An 18,945-nucleotide genomic window follows, 5' to 3' on the forward strand; every position below is an offset into this window, starting at 1 on the left:
TATAGCCTTCTATGAGACTCCCCTCTCCCTAGGGTCATTCTTCTGAACTCCAGTAAATATTAGCCTAACTGATTCAATCGCCTTTGTTAGTCCTGCATGCCCCTGGACACTATGGGCAATTTAGCATGGCCAATCCACCTAACCCGCATATCTTTGGATTGTGGGAGAAAACCATAGCATCCGGAGGAAATCGGACAGAATGTGCAAACTCCGTACAGTTGTTCGAGGCTGGAACCAAATCCGGTTCCTGACACTGAGGTAGCAATGCTAACCACTGAGCCACTCTTTAAAAGATGTAAAGCACATTTAAGGCAAAACATAAACACTACCAACTGCATAAGATAGTAGAATATTACGTACACACAAGGGTTAGTCATTAAGACTGAAGTGAGGAGAAATTTCTAAACTAAAAGAGGGTTTAAAAAATTCAAAGATTCATTAAACTATAAAGAACCGCCATTCCTTTTGTATTTTAATATATGCAATGAGGCCAAAATCAGATCAGCAATGACCTTACCAAATGGTGAAGGGCTGAATGACTTACTCCTGAATTACAACAAACAAATTGGTAGTAGAGATTAATTGATCTTTGGATACTAACAACAATCAAAGTATATGGAAGTAGTGAGGGAAGCTGGAGCTAAGGATGAAGACCAACCATGATCTTATTTAATGGTGGTGCAGGCTTGAGGAGTAGAACAATCTACATCTGCTCCTCAATGGTACATGCGATTAAGTTACTAATTCCTAGAGAACAAATGGGAATGAATACCAAGTGACAACTGTTGCAGCACCAGTGGTACAAAAGCATATTGCAGAATTGAGCAGAAGAGGCAGTTGTTCAACCCCTGTCAATCATCATTTGAAAGAGTTTTTTTGACTAATCTGTATTTTATCTTCATTTGCTTGTCTTGTTAAATTTCAGGTGAAGAAAATGGTTCAGCTTGCTAAACCATTTTCCTTATCTAAAGTTAAAACAGTTGACATGGGACTAAAGCAGGTAAATGGAGTTAAGGTATTGTCAGCAATATAAATGGTTTAGTTGAGACAGCACTATAAAGTGGGAGAGGATTAAAAGAAACTATTTGTAAAAAAGTTACACCTATCACTTCAGTACAGGGGTATCTGTTTCAATTCTAAACTAGAAGTCTAAACAAAATTAATAAAGGAGAAAGACAACATTATCCAAGTTTTGGCTCAATAAATTTATTTATAATGTCAAGAATAACTAAACAATGTCTGGCTCCAAATTCAATCACAAATACAGTAAACCTTTGACAAAGGCAATGCCTGAATCATTGTACAATGGATAAAAGGATTCATTTCTCACAAAGTTATTACTCAATGAATAACCAAATTCCACAAACATTTTGAATCCTGAAACACGGAGTTCCTTGGGCACTGGACTTCACTTTAACTTACTCAAGATATCTGCAGCCACCTGGAACAAAAAAAAAGAGTTTCATTCCTGAGTGTGCAGACTGAATGAGACAGAGCAGAATGGGAACAGTTGTACATCAATTTCTTTTAATTGAACTGGAAGGAAATTTCCAACTTAAGTGCATCAAAACAAAATGGATTTGTTGCTTTCCAATTGCTAGAGAGGCCACATATAGACAAATTAGCATACTTTTCATTTATCTTACAAAAAAACTACAAAAATTATTTTAAAACTACAGCAAATCTTGTTATAAGGCAAGGATGGGAATTGAGACTAACTGGAGAGCTCTTACAAAGTCATAAGAGGCACAAATGGTCCAAGTGCTCTCTTTCTGTACCATATCATTCAGCAATTCTAGAAATAAAATGTTTAAATTTCTATCAAAATTCTTGAAGATTTATACTGATGCCTTACTTCCCAATGATTAATTCTGGTTACATAAATTAAAAGCATTTATTTAATGCTTCTTTAATGTGATTAAAGAAAATCAGGCACTTCAAGTAATATCAATTAAAAAAATTAAATATTTTTCATGTAACCTCCAACAAATACTCAAGATAGATTTCAGTATCAGAGTCAAAAAAACTGCACAGAACTATGTCAGTACAACAGAACTGTGTACCACCAAACAGTTTACAAAACAAAATATGAGAATGAACACCCAACACAAGGACAATTAAAAGTCCTCCCGAAAGATTAAAGTAATAATTTGGAAATGTATTTAGAAGCAAAGAACTTACACAATGGTCCCTGGCATGCAAAAAGTCAAACAGTTCCTCAGTACAGGTTTCTTCTGTTTGTGTTCTAGAATTTACTCGCTCTGTACAGGCATCCAATATTTCTTGTAGCTTTACACACTTTTCGATCTTCTCACACCGCTCTCTAATTGCTATTATGGGATCCTGTACAGGCATAACAAAATGTTTTAAACAAATCAAATAAATTTTAAAAGTACCTTCATTTTTGTAAATGTGTTTAATACTAAACTTTAGGCATTAGCCCACTATCTAAATTCTTGTTTTCAAGAAGTTGACATTCAGGGTTACCAAATTAGATTTAATTCTCAAATTTATTTGACTAGATCTCTGAAAGGTTAACATCGCGTGTTAGGAGGTTCTTCAAAGTAAAGAATGCCAGAGTAGAGCATCAAGGATAGGGAAAGGTTTCAGGTTGACTGGCTCCAAGTTCTCCAGGAATTAAGAAATGGAGGAAATGGGATGCAACAGCAGCAGTGTTAGCTATAAATTTGAGATAGTAGCTTGCACTGATTATGGATATGCTAACTTCATCTCCTCAAAGTTTAAATGTTTCTTCAATGTAAGAGCCATACAAATAATCAGAATGTAGCTTCATGTTTTTGTTTGAACTACTTTAACAGGCAAAAATATAACTTTAACCCAATAGCCAAAGCAGAAGAGGTAACAAACAAACTGGAAATTAGTCACTTGACTCATGCAGCTCTGTCAAAATGAAGTTAAAAACACCAACAGTAAAAGTCTGGGTGTTGAATGCTCATTTACTATATGGGATAAGTAACAGGATCTTTATGGGAGTTAAGACGGAAAGGGTGGTGAAAGAGTATGACGGTAATAAAACCATTTTGTTAACTCATTGCAAGCTGATTGCAATGTCAGAACAAATCTGTATATTTCGCTTTCAAATGGATCACTATTGTTAATGTGAAACTATTTAAGCCCCGCTAAGTCTTCTTGTTGCTTTGGCTCAATGATAGAAATATGTAGCAACAGGAAGCAATCTAAGTGTCTTTATGATGAAAAGAAACAAGGAATTAAAAGAAAAGGAAATAAATAATGGACACAGTATGCAGACAAGTTTGTAAAAGTCACACGGATGATGTCAACTGTGTTACACAATTAATTTAAAAATTATTCTTGACAATAAAGCTAATTTGATTCAATTTGAAGACCACTGGCAAGGCTAGCATTTATTGTTCATCCAATGCCTTCAAGGTGGTGGTAGTGAGCTACTTTTCAAATAGCTACAGTCCACATGGTGTAGGTACACACACAATATACCTCCATGCAATTTAGTGTATTACATTACATATACATTATATGCATACAATAATATTATCTTCACTTCATGTTGCTGTACACTGCCCATATTTCCACTGCTCTTCACTTCAGTTGAGTACACAGGTTCAAGGGCTGCCACAGTTACTTATTCCCACAGTTGCATTTCAAAAATCTGCTAGCCCCGTGCAAACCTTTTGATATTCAAGGCCAATAAATCACGGTGTTCTTTGAGACAAAGACTCAGCAGAGGCAGTAACACAGTTGAATTCAGTCAGGAGGAGGCTGCCCAGAGAATCCTCATTGACTTCTGGCCCACTGTGGTCTCATGGTATCAGGGTGAAATGTGAGCTAAAATACATACTTCACCACATCTTTACCAATCTGCCTATCATAGATGCATTTGTCCATGACAGTAGTATAAGGAGTAACTACTGTCCTTGCAGAGACTAGTCCAGCCTTCACATTAAGTATATATTCCATGTTGTGTGGCACCACCACCATGCTAAATGGAATAGATTTCAAATAGATCTAGCAACTCAAGACCAGGCACGCATGAGAGGTGCTGTGGGCCATCAGCAGCAGTGGAGCTGCACTCAGCCACAAGCTACAAACTCACGATCCAGTATATCACTATCACTACCATCAAACCTGGGAATCTGATTTAATCAAAAATCAAGAAACAGTACCAGGTATATTTAAACATGAGGTGTCAACATGATGAAGCCACACAGGACTATGCGCATACCAAACAGCATAAGCAGCAAGTAATGCAGAGCTAAGCGATTCCAGAGTCAGTAGATCAGATGTAAACTCTGCAGTCCTGCCAGTCATGAACAATGATGGACAATTAAATGACTAACTGGAGGAGGAGGAGTCTCCACAAACATGCCCAGCCTGAGTAATATGGGAAGCCTAGCACATTACTGCAAAAAAGACAAACAATTGCAACCATCTCCTGCCAGACATGCAGAACAGATGATTAATTTCATCATGCTGCGTAGTTTCCAGGTATCACAGATGCCAGTCTTCAACCAATGAGGACTCCACATATCAAGAAACAGTTGAAGGTGCTGTGTATTATAAAGGCTATGGGTCCAGACAATATTCATTATTATTGCAGATGAGCTGCAAAACTTGCTCGTTCCTAGCCAAATTCTTCCAATACAATTACAAGAATGGAATTGACCCGGTAATGTGGAAAATTGGCCAAATATGTGCTATCCCATAAAAAGCAGGTCAAATCCAATGTAGTCAATGACTGCCCCATCAGCCTATCAGTAAAGTGAGGGTCAACTCAGCTCCAGGACAACTCTGCAGGAGTTCCTCAATGTGTTGTCCTAGACCCAACCATCATCAGTTGGCTCATTCATAACTTTCCTCCCATAAAGGTCAGAAACGGGATGTTCATTGATGACTGCACAATGTCCAGCACCACTCATGATTCCTTAGATACTGAAGTAGCCCAAGGTCAAATGCAGTAAGACCCAGACAATGTCCACATATGGGCTGACGAGTGGTAAGTAACTTCAAGCTACATGAGTGCAAGGCAACAAACATCTCCAACAAGAGAGAATACAACCATCGTATGCAATGGCATTGCCATCATTGAATTCCCCTGTTATTAACATGCTGAGGGTTACCACTGACCAAAAAGCAAACTGGACTAGGCAAACACACTGTGGTTACAAGAACAAGTGAGAGGTGAAGAATCCTACAGCACATAACTCACCTCCAACTCCAGAGCCCGTCCAGCACAAGTCAGGAGTGTGATGGAATTCTCACCACTTGCCTGAATGAGTGCTGCTCCAGCAACACTCTAAGTTGGCATCATCCAGGTCAAACCAGACCTCGATTGACAACACATCCACATACACTCCCTCCACCACTGACACACTGGAACAGCAATGCACAATTAACAAAATGCATTGTAGAAACTCACCAAGATTCCTTAAGACAGCACCTTCCATATCCTAAAACTACTACCCCCTAGAAGGACAGGGGCAGCAGACATGTGGGAACACCACCACCTGTAATTTCCCCTCCAAGACAATCACCAGCCTGACTTGGAAATATATCACCATTCCTTCAGTGTCACTAGCTCAAAATGCTTGAACTCCTTCACTAACAGCAGTGTAAATGTTCCTACACTAAATGATCACACCTATTTTCCTGACAGCAATTAAGAATGGGCAATAACTGCTGGCTCAGCAACAGCACATCACCTGAAGCTGCTCTTCCTGCCTCTCACTCATTCCCAAATCCTTGCTAACAGCAAAACTTCAGGAAGGAGCAGCTGCTAGTGGAGCATTTGAAAAAAAAGTTAGCTCCAGCAGAACACTTTGGCAGCCTGCAGAGCCAGCTTCAGACAAAACCTGAACCTTGATTAGAATTTCAGGTTCAAGAAAGGCAAATAGGGTGAAGAGTCAAGGAGCAAGAAGCTGGCGAGAGGTAAAGCTCACATGGTCATCACCAAGACACTTCGTTAGGCAAAAATCACAGGCCCAAGTCAGTCAGTTAGCAGCAGGACGAATTAGGGAGTTAGAGGGGCTGCAAGGGATTCAGTGAGAGGATGGGTCCTCAGCAACCAGAAGGGTCAGGAAATAGGATATCAGGAAGTCAATTGTGGTAATTTAGTGATGCCACAATGTCATGGGGAGATGGTAAGACTCTCTCAGACTAAGTCTGAGTGTTATCCAGGTTGCTTCTGTATTGGAGAAGTCCCAAATAGCACTGAACATTTTGGTGATGAGTTTTGCATTCCTGGCATTATGGTAAAGGGAATGTTATTGATCAAGCCGCTAAAGATGTCTTGGCCTAGGACACTTGAGAAATTCCTACAGTAATGTTTGGGACCCCTCTTCTACCCTTGATTCCAACAACTACAGTTTTACTTGGTCTCCTTCACTCTGGCATATGCTGCATTAATGTCAAAGAAAATAATTTTCACCTCACCACTGGTGTTGTGTCAGTGTTTGGACTGTGTATAAAACAGCAGCTGAGAAGACATGACAGAACTCAAACGCAGAAGTGTGTTGTGAATAAGTACCATAAGGTGCCAGAAGACTGGAAGTTGGCTAACGTGGTACCACTATTTAAGGTAGTAAGGACAAGCCAGGGAATTATAGGCTAATGAGCCTGACGTCAATGGTGGGTAAGTTGTTAGAGGGAATCCTGAGGGACAGAACGTATGTGTATCTGGAAAGGCAAAGACTGATTAGGGATAGTCAACATGGCTTTGTGGGTGGGAAATGATGGCTCACAAACTTGATTGGTCCAACTCGTCCATGCCGACTAGATATCCCAACCCAATGGGTGTGGAATGGGATGCAGAGGAAGGATTTGGAGGCTGGCTGCTGGCAGGTGGGACTAGATTGAGTTTTTTGATGTAGCAACAAAGAGGATTGACGAGAGCAGAGCGGTAGATGTGATCTAAGTGTACTTCAGTAAGGCATTCAACAAGGTTCCCCATGGGAGACTGGTTAGCAAGGTTAGATCTCATGGAATACAGGGAGAACTAGCCATTTGGATGTAGAACTGGCTTGAAGGTAGAAAACAGAGTGTGGTGGTGGAGGGTTGTTTTCCAGATTGTGACCAGTAGAGTGCCAGAAGGATCGGTGCTGGGTCCACTGCTTTTCGTCATTTATATAAATGACTTGGACGTGAACTTAAGAGGTATAATTAGTAAGTTTGCAGGTGACACCAAAATTGGAGATGTCATGGACAGTGAAGAAGGTTACCTCAGATTACAATGAGACCTTGATCAGATGAAACAATAAGCTGAGGTTTAATAATTTAGATAAACGCGAGGTGCTACAATTTGGGAAAACAAATCTTAGCAGGACTTATACAATTAATTGTAAGGTCCTAGAGAGTGTTGCTGAACAAAGAGACCTTGGGGAGTGCAGGTTCATTGCTCCTTGAAAGTAGAGTCACAGGTAGATAGGATAGTGACGGTGGTGTTTGGTATGCTTTTCTATATTGGTCAGAGTATTGAGGACAGGAGTTGGGAAGACATGTTGCGGCTATACAGGACATTGGTTAGGCCACTTTGGAATACTGCATGCAATTCTGGTCTCCTTTCTATCGGAAAGATGTTGTAAAACTCGAAAGGGCTCAGAAAAGATTTACAAGAATATTGCCAGGATTAGAGGATTTGAGCTCTAGGGAGAGGTTGAATAGGCTGGAGCTGTTTTCCCTTGAGCATTGGAGGCTGAGTGGTGACCTTATAGAGGTTTACAAAATTATGAGGGGCTTGGATATAGGCTAAATAGGCAAAAGATCTTTTCCCTTAGGTGGGAGAGTCCAGAACTAGAGGACATAGGTTTAGGGTGAGAGGGGAAAGATATAAAGTGACCTAAGGGGCAACGTTTTCATGCAGAGAGTAGTGCGTGTGTGGAATGGGCTGCAGAGGAAGGATTTGGAGGCTGGGTGCTGGCAGGTGGGACTAGATTGGGTTGAGATATCTAGTCGGCATGGACGAGTTGGACCAAAGAGTCTATTTCTGTGCTGTGCATCTCTATGACTCTAAGTACTATTGGATAATGGTTATTTCAGTGATTGAAAGTAGACCAGTTGGGTGGTAACTGGCATAGTTTGACCTGTCTTGCCTCATTCAGACAGGACACACCTGGACAATTTTCAACCTTAGCTGCTAGATACACATGATATCTTTTTAAGAACAATTTTAAGAACCCTGGCAACGTCCTTGCGAATCTTTCTGAACTCTTTTCAAGTTTCACAACATTCTTCCTACAGGTAGTCCTCAGGACGTTCATTCCACAAACAAACCATCCTGTGTAAAAAATCTGCCACATTCTTTTTTTAAAAATCTCTCTCTTCTCACCTTAAAAACATGTCCCCTACTCTTTTGGAGAAATAAATCAATTACCATTTTCTTAGGGCAAATATGGGCAGTAAATAACTTCACCAGTTTCCCCATCGCCCCTCCCAACCTCATCCCAGATCCTACAATGCAGCACCACCCTCTTGAACTGTCTTACATGCCCATCATCCCTCCTAACTATCCCCTCCACCCTCCCCTCCAAATTATCACCGTCACTCCCCACCTGCATCTACCAATTGCTTTTCCAGCTACCTTCCCCCCACCACTCTACTATTTTATATCTCAGTCCCCTTCCCCCACCCCCTCCCACATTCCTGATACTTGAAATGTCGGCTCTCCTTCTCCTTACATGTTGCCTCACCTACTTTGAGACATTAAATAGAGCCTTACATCCTAAGTACAAGCTATAAAAATCAAATGAGAATTTCCAGATAACTGGAATTTACAGCAATTTATTTTACATACTCACCACCACTTCTTCTTCCTCCTCTTCATCCTAAGAAGAAGCAACATGATTAGTAATACATAGGAACTGATGAATTATAAGTTACATTACAACTATGTAGAGGGTTGTTTTTCAGACTGGAGGCCTGTGACCAGTGGAGTGCCACAAGGATCGGTGCTGGGTCCTCTACTTTTTGTTATTTACATAAATGATTTGGATGCGAGAATAAGAGGTACAGTTAATAAGTTTGCAGATGACACCAAAATTGGAGGTGTAGTGGACAGCAAAGAGGGTTACCTCAGATTACAACAGGATCTTGACCAGATGAGTCAATGGGTTGAGAAGTGGCAGATGGAGTTTAATTCAGATAAATGTAAGGTGCTGCATTTTGGGAAAGCAAAACTTAGCAGGACTTATACACTTAATGGTAAGGTCCTAGGGAGTGTTGCTGAACAAAGAGACCTTGGAGTGCAGGTTCATAGCTCCTTGAAAGTGGAGTCGCAGGTAGATAGGATAGTGAAGGCGGTGTTTGGTATGCTTTCTTTTATTGGTCAGAGAATTGAGTACAGGAGTTGGGAGATCATGTTGCGGCTGTACAGGACATTGGTTAGGCCACTGTTGGAATATTGCGTGCAATTCTGGTCTCCTTCCTATCAGAAAGATGTTGTGCAACTTGAAAGGATTCAGAAAAGATTTACAAGGATTTTGCCAGGGTTGGAGGATTTGGGCTATAGGGAGAGGCTGAACAGACTGGGGCTGTTTTCCCTGGAGCGTCGGAGGCTGAGGGGTGACCTTATAGAGATTTACAAAATTATGAGGGACATGGATCGGATAAATAGACCAAGTCTTTTACCTGGGATTGGGGAGTCTAGAACAAAGGGCATAGGTTTAGGGAGAGGGGGGAAAAGATATAAAAGAGACCTAAGGGGCAACTTTTTCACACAGAGGGTGGTACGGATATGGAATGAGCTGCCAGAGGATGTGGTAGAGGCAGATACAATTGCAACATTTAAAAGGCATTTGGATGGGTATATGAATAGGAAGGGTTTGGAGGGATATGGGCCAGGTGCTGGCAGGTGGGACTAGATTGGGTTGGGATACATGGTCAGCATGTACGGGTTGGACCGAATGGTCTGTTTCCATGCTGTACATCTCTATAACTCTATTTACATGGTACTTTTCTAAGTCACAGAATAGAACAAAAACAGAAAGAGACATCAGGAGGGATAAAAATTGAGATTTGGGAGAAGACTTTGTAGCTGTGGATCAGGTTGTAAGTTTGATCGCTAAGCTGGTAGGTTTGTTCTTAGATGTTTCATCACCATGCTAGGTAACATCAGTTAGCTTCCAGTGAAGTATTGATGTTCTATCCTGTGTGCTATTTCTGTATCTTGGTTTGTTGTAGTAGGGGATATCACTTCTGATTGTTTCTGAGAGTTTGGTAAAAGAGTTCCAAATCTATATGCTTGTTAATGGAGTTCCAGTTTGAATGCCAAGCCTCTAGGAATCCCTGCACATGTATTTGTTTAGTTTATCCCAGTCGAATTGGTATCCCTCTTCGTCTGTATGTATGGATACCAGTGATAGTCATGCCTTTTGACGCTCACGTATCCTTGTGGCTAGCTTCCTGCCAGTTTGTCCAGGGACAGCTAAACAAAAACACACACAGGAATTCCTAGAGGCCTGGCATTCAAACCAGAACCCCATTAACAAACATATAGATTTGGACCACATTTACCAATTCCTCAGAAACAGAGCTGGAAATTATCAGACCTACCGCAATAAACCAAGACACACAAAAAGCAAAACAGGATAGAACACCGACCCTTAACCGGAGGCTCAGTGATGATGTTTACTCACACCGTGACGAAGTGTCTGAGAACAAACCCACCAGCTCAGCAAGCAAACTTACAACCCAAGGGATAAAAATCTTGGTAAATGCGGTGGATTTTAAAGAGGAACCTCAGGAGAAAGTGGAAAACCTGGATATATGTCTGGTGTGCTGACCATTATAACAGTTCCAAAAAAAGTAATTAGACTTAAAATATTTGCTCTCTCTTAACAACTTCCGCTTTTCAATTTAGAAAGGCATGATTTGTTACAGATGGCGGAATGGTTCTTTTTTAGGTTGACAATATTATCATAGGTTACAAGAACCTTGGCTGACAAGTCATGTGGAACATCTAGTCACGAGGATTTGGGGGAGGGGTGCTGGGAATACGATAGGTGGAAGGAGGCGAGGGTGAGGGTGATAGGCTGGAGAGGAGATGGGGGCAGAGAGGTCGGGAAGAAGATTGAACGTGAAGAGGGCGGTGCTGAAACCGGGGTTGGGACTGGGACACCCACACCAACCAACCAACCGCCCCGTGGCTGAACACTTTAACTCGCCCTCCCACTCCGCCAAGAACATGCAGGCCCTTGGCCTCCTCCATCGCGGCCTATCACCCTCACTTCCTTCCACCTATCGTATTCCCAGCGCCCCTCCCCCAAATGCCCCCCCCCAACCTTTTATCTCAGATCGCTTGGCACATCAACCTCATTCCTGAAGTAGGGCTTATGCCCGAAACGTCAATTCCCCTGCTCTTCGGATGCTGCCTGGCCTGCTGCACTTTTCCAGCACCTTCTTCGTTATCCTATCCACCAGTAACTCTACTTTCAAGGAGCTATGAACCTGCACTTCAAGGTCTCTATTCAGCAACACTTCCTAGGACCTTACCATTAAGTGTAGAAGTCCTCCTAAGATTTGCTTGCCCAAAATGCAACTGTTTAAGAAAGATAGTAAGGTCAAGCCAGGGAACTGTGGACCATTTATTGCATTTATATAAATAAAACTCCATCTGCCACTCCTCAGCCCACTGGCTCATCCGATCTAGATCCCAATGTAATCAGAGGTAACCTTCTTTGCTGTCCACTATACCTCCAATTTTGGTGTCATCTGCAAACCTATTAACTATACCTCTTAAGCTCACATCCAAACTATTTATATAAATGACGACAAGTAGTGGACCCAGCACCGATCCTTGTGGCACTCCACTGGTCACAGGCTTCCAATCTGAAAAACAACCCTCCTCCACCACACGGTCTTCTACCTTTGAGCCAGTTCTGTATCCAAATGGCTAGTTCTCCCTGTATTCCATGAGATCAAGCCTTGCTAACCAGTCTCCCATGGGGAACCTTGTCAAACGCCTTACTGAAGTCCACATAGATCACATCTACCGCTCTGCCTTCATCAATCTTCTTTGCTACTTCTTCAAAAAACTCAATCAATTTTGTGTGACATGATTTCCTACGCATAAAGCCATGTTGGCTATCCCTAATCAATCCTTGCCTTTCCAAATACACATACATCCTGTCCCTCAGGATACCCTCCAACAACTTGTCCACCACAGATGTCAGGCTCACCTGTTCCCTGGATTGTCCTTACTACCTTTCTTAAACAGTGGCACCATATTAGCCAACCTCCAGTCTTCTGACACCTCACCTGTGCTATCGATGATACAAATATCTCAGCAAGGGGCCCAGCAATCACTTCCCTAGCTTCCCACAGATTCCTAGGGTACACCTGATCAGGTCCTGGGAGTTTTACACATTTCAAGACATCCAGCACTTCCTCCTCTGTAATATGGACATTTTTCAAGATGTCACCATCTATTTCCCTACATTCTATATCTTCCATGTCCTTTGCCACAGTAAGCACTGATGCAAAATACTCATTTAGTAACTCCCCCATCTCCTGCAGCTCCACACAAAGGCTGCCTTGCTGATCTTTGAGGGGCCCTTTTCTCTCCCTAGTTACCCTTTTGTTCTTAATGTATTTGAAAAAACCCTTTAGATTTTCCTTAACTCTTATTTGCCAAATACCGTCAAAATTGTCCTTTCTCCAATTTAGAACTTCAACTTTTAGATCTGGTCCATCCTTTTTCCAAAACTATTTCAAAAGTAACAGAATTATAGTCACTGGCCCCCAAACTGTTCCCGCACTGACACCTCAGTCACCTGCCCTGACTTATTTCCCAAGTGTAGGTCAGGTTTTGCACCTTCTCAGTATGTAGACGCACCTACTAGAATCAGAAAAGTTTCTTGTATATGCTTAACAAATTCCTCTCCATCTAAACCCTTAACACTATGACAGTCCCAGTCTATGTTTGGAAAGTTAAAATTCCCTACCATAACCACTCTATTATTCTTACAGATAACTGAAATCTCCTTACAAATTTGTTTCTCAATTTCCTGCTGACTATCAGGGGGTCTATAATACAATCCCAATTAGGTGATCATCCTTTTCTTATTTCCCCGTTCCACTCAAATAACTTCCCTGGATGTATTTCCGGGAATATTCTCCCTCAGTACAACTGTAATGCTGTCCCTTACCAAAAACACCACTCCCCCTCCTCTCTTGCCTCCCTTTCTTTCCTTCCTGTAGCATTTATATCTGGGAACATTAACCTGTCAGTCCTGTCCATCCCTGAGCCACGTTTCTGTAATTGCTATGATACCCCAAGTCCCATGTTTCTAACCATGCCCCGAGTTCATCCTCCTTCCCTGTCAGGCCCTTTCCATTGAAATAAATGCAGTTGAATTCATCAGTCCTACGTTGTTCTCTGCTTTGCCCTTGCCTGGCCTGACTCTTTGGCTTGCTTCTTTTCTCAACTGGACCAGTCTCGGATTGATTTCCTTCCTCACTACCTCCCTGGGTCCTCGCCCTCCCCCCACCTTACTAGTATAAATTCTCCCAAGCAGCTCTCGCAAATCCCCCTGCCAGTACATTAGTCCCCTTCCAATTCAGGTGCAATCTGTTCTTCTTATACAGGTCACTCCTACCCAAGAAGACATTCCAATGATCCAAAAATGTGAATCCTTCTCCCATACACCAGCTCCTCAACCATGCATTCATCTGCTCTATCCTCTTATTCCTGCCCTCAGTAGCTCACAGCACTAGGAGTAATCTAGATATTATTGCTAGAGGATCTCCTTTTTACATTCCTGCCTAACTCTCCATATTCTCCCCTCAGAATCTCAACCTTTTCCCTTCCTATGTTGTTGGTTCCAATGTGTACAATGACCTCCTGCTGGCCCCTCTCCCTCTTGTGAACATTCTGCACCCTCTCCAAGATATCCTTGACCCTGGCACCAGGGAAGCAACACACCATTCTGAATTTTCACTGCTAGCCACAAACGTCAGTCTGTGCCTCAAACTAGACAGTCCCCAACACAAATCGATCTCTTGGAACCCAACGTACCCCTCATGGCATTACAGCCAGCTTCGATACCAGAAACTTGGCTGTTTGTGCTATATTCCCCTCAGAATCCAGTACCCCCATATATTTTCCAACACAGAATACTGGTTTGAAATGAGGATAGCCACAGAAGACTCCCGCACTATCTGCCTACTTCTCTTACCTTTCCTACAGTTGTAATGCTATCCCTTACCAAAAATGCCACTACCCCTCCTCTCTTGCCTCCCTTTCTGTCCTTCCTGTAGCATTTGTATCCTGGAACATTAGCCTGTCAGTCCTGTTCATCCCTGAGCCATTGCTATGATATCTCATCAATTTTACTGTATCTGAGACTTTTCTCCCTTGCTATAACTGCCATCCATCACACCCTCTTGTTCTGGTAAATTCGTCATTGCATCTAACTGTTGCTCCAACCGTTCCATTCGATCTGATAGGATTCACAACCAATGGCATTTATTGCAGATATGAACCTCAATAACACAAACTCTCCCTGAACTCCTACATTTGTTAAGAGGAGCATATCACTCTACTAAGGGCCATTTTAGCTTCTTCCAATCTGCAGACCCAGAAAATAGCACCATCTTATTCTTCTATAAAACACTGCTCCAGGCTAACTTAATACTATGGCTTAAGACTCTCTCAATAAAACAATCAAGAAAGAACCCATTCTATGCAGTACTGCAGATTCCCCAAGGCCACACTTAAAACTATTCACTTATCGGTCTCAGTGCTGCGACTTCTCCCAAACAGGTTCCTCCAAGGTCAGTTGCGAATTTCACTTTGTTTATTTTCCCAGATGCACTCCGATGTCCAGTGATACATGAATTCAACAGCAAAGGCAGTAACTGCGCAGGTTCACTGCTGTGTCAGTTACCAGTGTGGGTTCTCTCGCACGTGCGCGTTTTCTCTCTCTCTCTCTCTCCCCAACTGCACTGACCTCACCATGTGCTGCCTTTGTCTGTTTTTGACTTTTTTTTTCCTCCAAAGTTCCAAAACAATGCAATTACATATAAAACAGTAATTGCTGCTCCTGGAATTCGAGGAAACTTCCTCCAGCACTTAAAATATCTCAGAAAAAGGAGTAGCCCGTTACAGCTAGAAATTTTTCCTGTCCTCTTGGATTACCCATAATCCTTGTTGGAGGTAGGGGTGCTCCTTAATGAATACTTTGCTTCAGTATTCACTATTGAGAGGGACCTTGACATTTCAGAGAACAGCGTGAAACAGACTGATATGCTAGAACAGGTCAAAGTTAGGAAAGAGGATGTGCTGAAAATTTTGAAAAACATAAGGCTGGATAAATCCCCTGGGCCAGACGGGATATACCCCAGGTTCATACAGAAAGTGAGGGAAGAGATTGTTGCGCCTTTGGTGATGATCTTTTTGTCCTCATGGTCTACTGGAGTAGTGTCAGATGATTGGAGGGTGACAAATATTATTCCCTTGTACAAGAAAAGGAAGTGGAATAATCCTGGGAATTACAGACCAGTCAGTCTTACATCAGTGGTGGGCAAAGTACTGGAGAGGGTTCTGAGAGACAGGATTCATGATTACTTGGAAAACCAGAGTCTGATCAGAGATAGTCAGCATGACTTTGAGAAGAGTAAGTCATGCCTCACAAACCTTACTGAATTCCTTGAGGATGTGACAAAACACACTGAAGAAGGTAGAGCAGTGGATGTGGTGTAGATGGATTTTAGCAAGGCATTTGATAAGGTTCCCCATGGTAGGCTTATTCAGAATGAAAGGAGGCATGGGTTAGAGAAATCTGGCTGCCTGGATACAGAATTGGCTGGTCCAAAGAAGTCAGAGGATGGTGGTAGATGGAAAGTATTCAGCCTGGAGCTTGACAGACAGTGGTGTTCCACAGGGATCGGTTCTGGGACCTCTGCTCTTTGATGATTTTTATAAACGACTTAGATGAAGTAGTGGAAGGGTGGGTTAGTAAGTTTGGTGATGACAGGAGGATTGGTGGAGTTGTGGATAGTGTGGAGGGTTGTTATAGGTTGCAACAGGCCATTGACAGGATGCAGAACGGGGCTGTTAACCGGCAGATGGAATTCAACGTGAAAAATAGTGAATGATTCATTTTGGAAGATTGCATTTTAACGCAGAATACAGGGTTAAAGGCAGGATTGTTGGCAGCTTGGAGAAACAGAGGGATCTTTGGGTCCATGCCCATAGATCCCACAAAGTTGCCACCCAAGTTCATAAAGTTAAGGAGATGTGTGGCGTGTTGGTTTTCTTTTGCAGGGGTATTGAGTTTAAGAGCTACAAGGTTATGCTGCAGCTCTACAGACCCCTGATTAGACCACACTTGGAACACTGTGTTCAGTTCTGGTCACCTCATTATAAGAAAAATGAGGAAGCTTTAGAGAGGGTGTGGAGGAGATTTACCAGGATATTGCCTGGTCTCATGACGAAAGGTTGAGGGAGCTAGGGTTTTTCCCATTGGAGCAAAGGAGGATTAAAGGTGTACAAGATGTTGAGAGGCATAGATAAGAGTGGATAGCCAGAGACATTTCCCTATGACAGAAATGTCTATCACAGGGGGCCATAATTTTAAGGTAATTAGAAGAAGGTTTAGGGGAGATGTCAGAGATAGGTTCTTTACACAGAGTGGTGGGTGCATGGAATGCACTGCTAGCAGTGGTAGTAGGGACATTTAAGCGACTTTTGAATAGGCACATGGAAGATAGTACAATGAAGGGTATGTAGGTTGGTTTGATCTTATAGTAGGATAAACAGTTGGTACTGGGCAGTATTGTTCTACGTTCTCGCATTACAATCAGCAGACCGCAACTGAAAGAAAGGCATTATTTAATAATTAGAATCACTGGCCCTGGGACCTATCCCACGAGCTGGGGGAAGCGTGCTTCCCAGCGAATAAAACCAAAGACAATGCTGAAAGAACAAGGAACAAAAGTTGAAAATGCTGCCAACACAAGTCAGTCAGTACTGCCGTCTGTCAGCAATCACCGTGACCATTTACTGAGCTGATCTGGTCTATAAAGGTAAACGAGCCAGACTAACGCTAACTCCGCTCATTCCCCCCCCAGCCCCGCTCCTTGAACCCAGGGTTTGCGCGCTATACAGCCGCCTCTGTCCTTGGACTCACCCCCAGCGGCCCAGCTCAGGCTTGTCCTTGGCACTCCCCTCTTCCACCAGCCACATACGACTTTCACCGCCTGGCCTCAATTTACAGACCGCTGCTCCCTGCCCCGCATTTATTTCCCGCTGCTCCCCCAGCTCCCTCTCCCCAGTCTCACCTCAGGTCCCCCCGCCAACACCACCTCATCCTCCAAACCCATGGCGACCTTCCACTCACACCCGGGAAGAGAACAGCGCATGCGCGGCTAGCTTGTATTAACGTCACAACTAAAGACCTGAATGCTCCGTAGAAACAGATAGACCGTATTCAAAGACAGGAAATGGTTCAATGTTGTGTACTTCCGGGTGAGAGTTCCAAGACGCGGCGTCCATTCATTTAAATTAGAAACGACATGTCCGGACGGTCACCTCGTTTTGCTAATAATAAATTACATCGTGCTTTACAAGTGCTAAACCATATCTGCTGCCAAAAGTACATTGTGCTTCTGTTTTTTTATTAGTGAGTGCGACATTTAACCGAGGTGGGGTTATCTTTCGAATACAATGTTTTTACAAGAAACAAGTACGTCCCCATAATACGCAAATAGCAAAGTTGCAATTTCGTTGTAATGTTGCCAACATCAAGCTTGATTCGAATATGAAATGTTAAGTTTGTCTCCATCTGCAAAGAATCATGACTCAGCCGGATCTAATCCACGAATTATCACAAATGTGAAAATCAACACTGTAATTGTTGATATGCTTCATTTTGATTTATGATTACCCTTACTCCGCGGTATATCGTAAGCAGTTTACTCTTGTTTTCGTGAACTCCGTCTTGGCAAGCTTCATTATCAAACCATAACTGCTTAAACAAGGCTAATGTTTTGCATGTTGTTCCCAGGCGCTCCTGTGTGTTCATCTAAATTAATGACAGATACCCTAGGAAAGAATTGAAACACAGACTTTGGAATGTAGCTGAGGTGTTTTAAACCCAAGTGGTGTCTCAACATTGATATAATATACTTGAAGTAATAAAAACTGATGATTCTTTAGCGTTTGCTGTTTGAGGTACTTTGCAGTAACCCTTCAATAGATCAATCTTTGAAAGGAATGAAGCACTGCTAACCCAATCAATACAAATTTCTAATCAAGTCATTCAGTACGAATCCGTTTTTGATACCGCACTTACTTTTCTATACAGTGTACAGAATCCAGTAAATCCATCCAGGTTAGGAGCATACATCACTATTGAATTTTAGCTGCTTTGGCTAGATACAATCAAATCTTTTTTTTAAACATGCATTGAATCTATTTTCATGTGAGTTTGTTTATCTAGGCTCAAATGATTTTTAAAAATTGTTTTATTGACATGGACACTGATTGCTGTCCAATCACATCCTGCTTAATCCAAATTATACACACTGGTATCTCTCTACAGACTTCCTCGAAATTCCTAAGTAACCTTACAAGAAGAGTATCTAAGTACAATAATAAGGCATCTAATATTTCCGGTATTTCAGTATTTGATTGCAGGAAGTTCTCTTTGTGAGATATCTACCTGTCCATCAATCTCACTCTTAGAACATAGAACAGCACAGCACAATATAGGCCCTTAAGCCCACAATGTTGTGCCAACCATTTATCTTACTCTAAGTTCAGACCACCTGTGTACCCTTCATTGTATTATCTTCCATATACCTATCCAAGAGTCACTTAAATGTCCCTAATGTATCTGATTCTATTATTATTGCTGGCAGTGCATTCCATGCACCCACCACTCTCTGCGTAAAAAAAAACTACCTCTGACATAGAGTCATAGAGATGTACAGTATGGAAACAGACCCTTCAGT

General features: G+C 42.1%; 1 protein-coding gene across 1 annotated transcript; it reads right to left on the minus strand.

The window, feature by feature from the left end:
• Positions 1-1,186: 1,186 nt before the first annotated feature.
• On the minus strand, positions 1,187-17,367 carry LOC122554254 (cytochrome b-c1 complex subunit 6, mitochondrial). The gene is made up of 4 exons (XM_043698988.1): positions 17,272-17,367; positions 8,790-8,816; positions 2,182-2,343; positions 1,187-1,441 (listed from the first exon to the last, which is right to left on the minus strand). The coding sequence occupies exons 1-4, from the start codon at positions 17,350-17,352 to the stop codon at positions 1,409-1,411; spliced, it is 303 nt and encodes a 100-aa protein (XP_043554923.1). The 5' UTR covers positions 17,353-17,367; the 3' UTR covers positions 1,187-1,408.
• Positions 17,368-18,945: the final 1,578 nt, after the last annotated feature.

Source organism: Chiloscyllium plagiosum, chromosome 11 (genome assembly GCF_004010195.1).
Source record: "Chiloscyllium plagiosum isolate BGI_BamShark_2017 chromosome 11, ASM401019v2, whole genome shotgun sequence".
Lineage (NCBI taxonomy): Eukaryota > Metazoa > Chordata > Chondrichthyes > Orectolobiformes > Hemiscylliidae > Chiloscyllium > Chiloscyllium plagiosum.

Excerpts from the sequence above, each read along its gene's own strand:
- LOC122554254 (XM_043698988.1), bottom strand. The coding sequence starts at position 17,352 with ATGCGCTGTTCTCTTCCCGGGTGTGAGTGGAAGGTCGCCATGGGTTTG. Across the intron at positions 8,817-17,271 it reads TGTTGGCGGGGGGACCTGAG|GATGAAGAGGAGGAAGAAGA; the intron begins GTGAGACTGGGG and ends GCTTCTTCTTAG. Across the intron at positions 1,442-2,181 it reads TGCATGCCAGGGACCATTGT|GTGGCTGCAGATATCTTGAG; the intron begins GTAAGTTCTTTG and ends TTTTTGTTCCAG.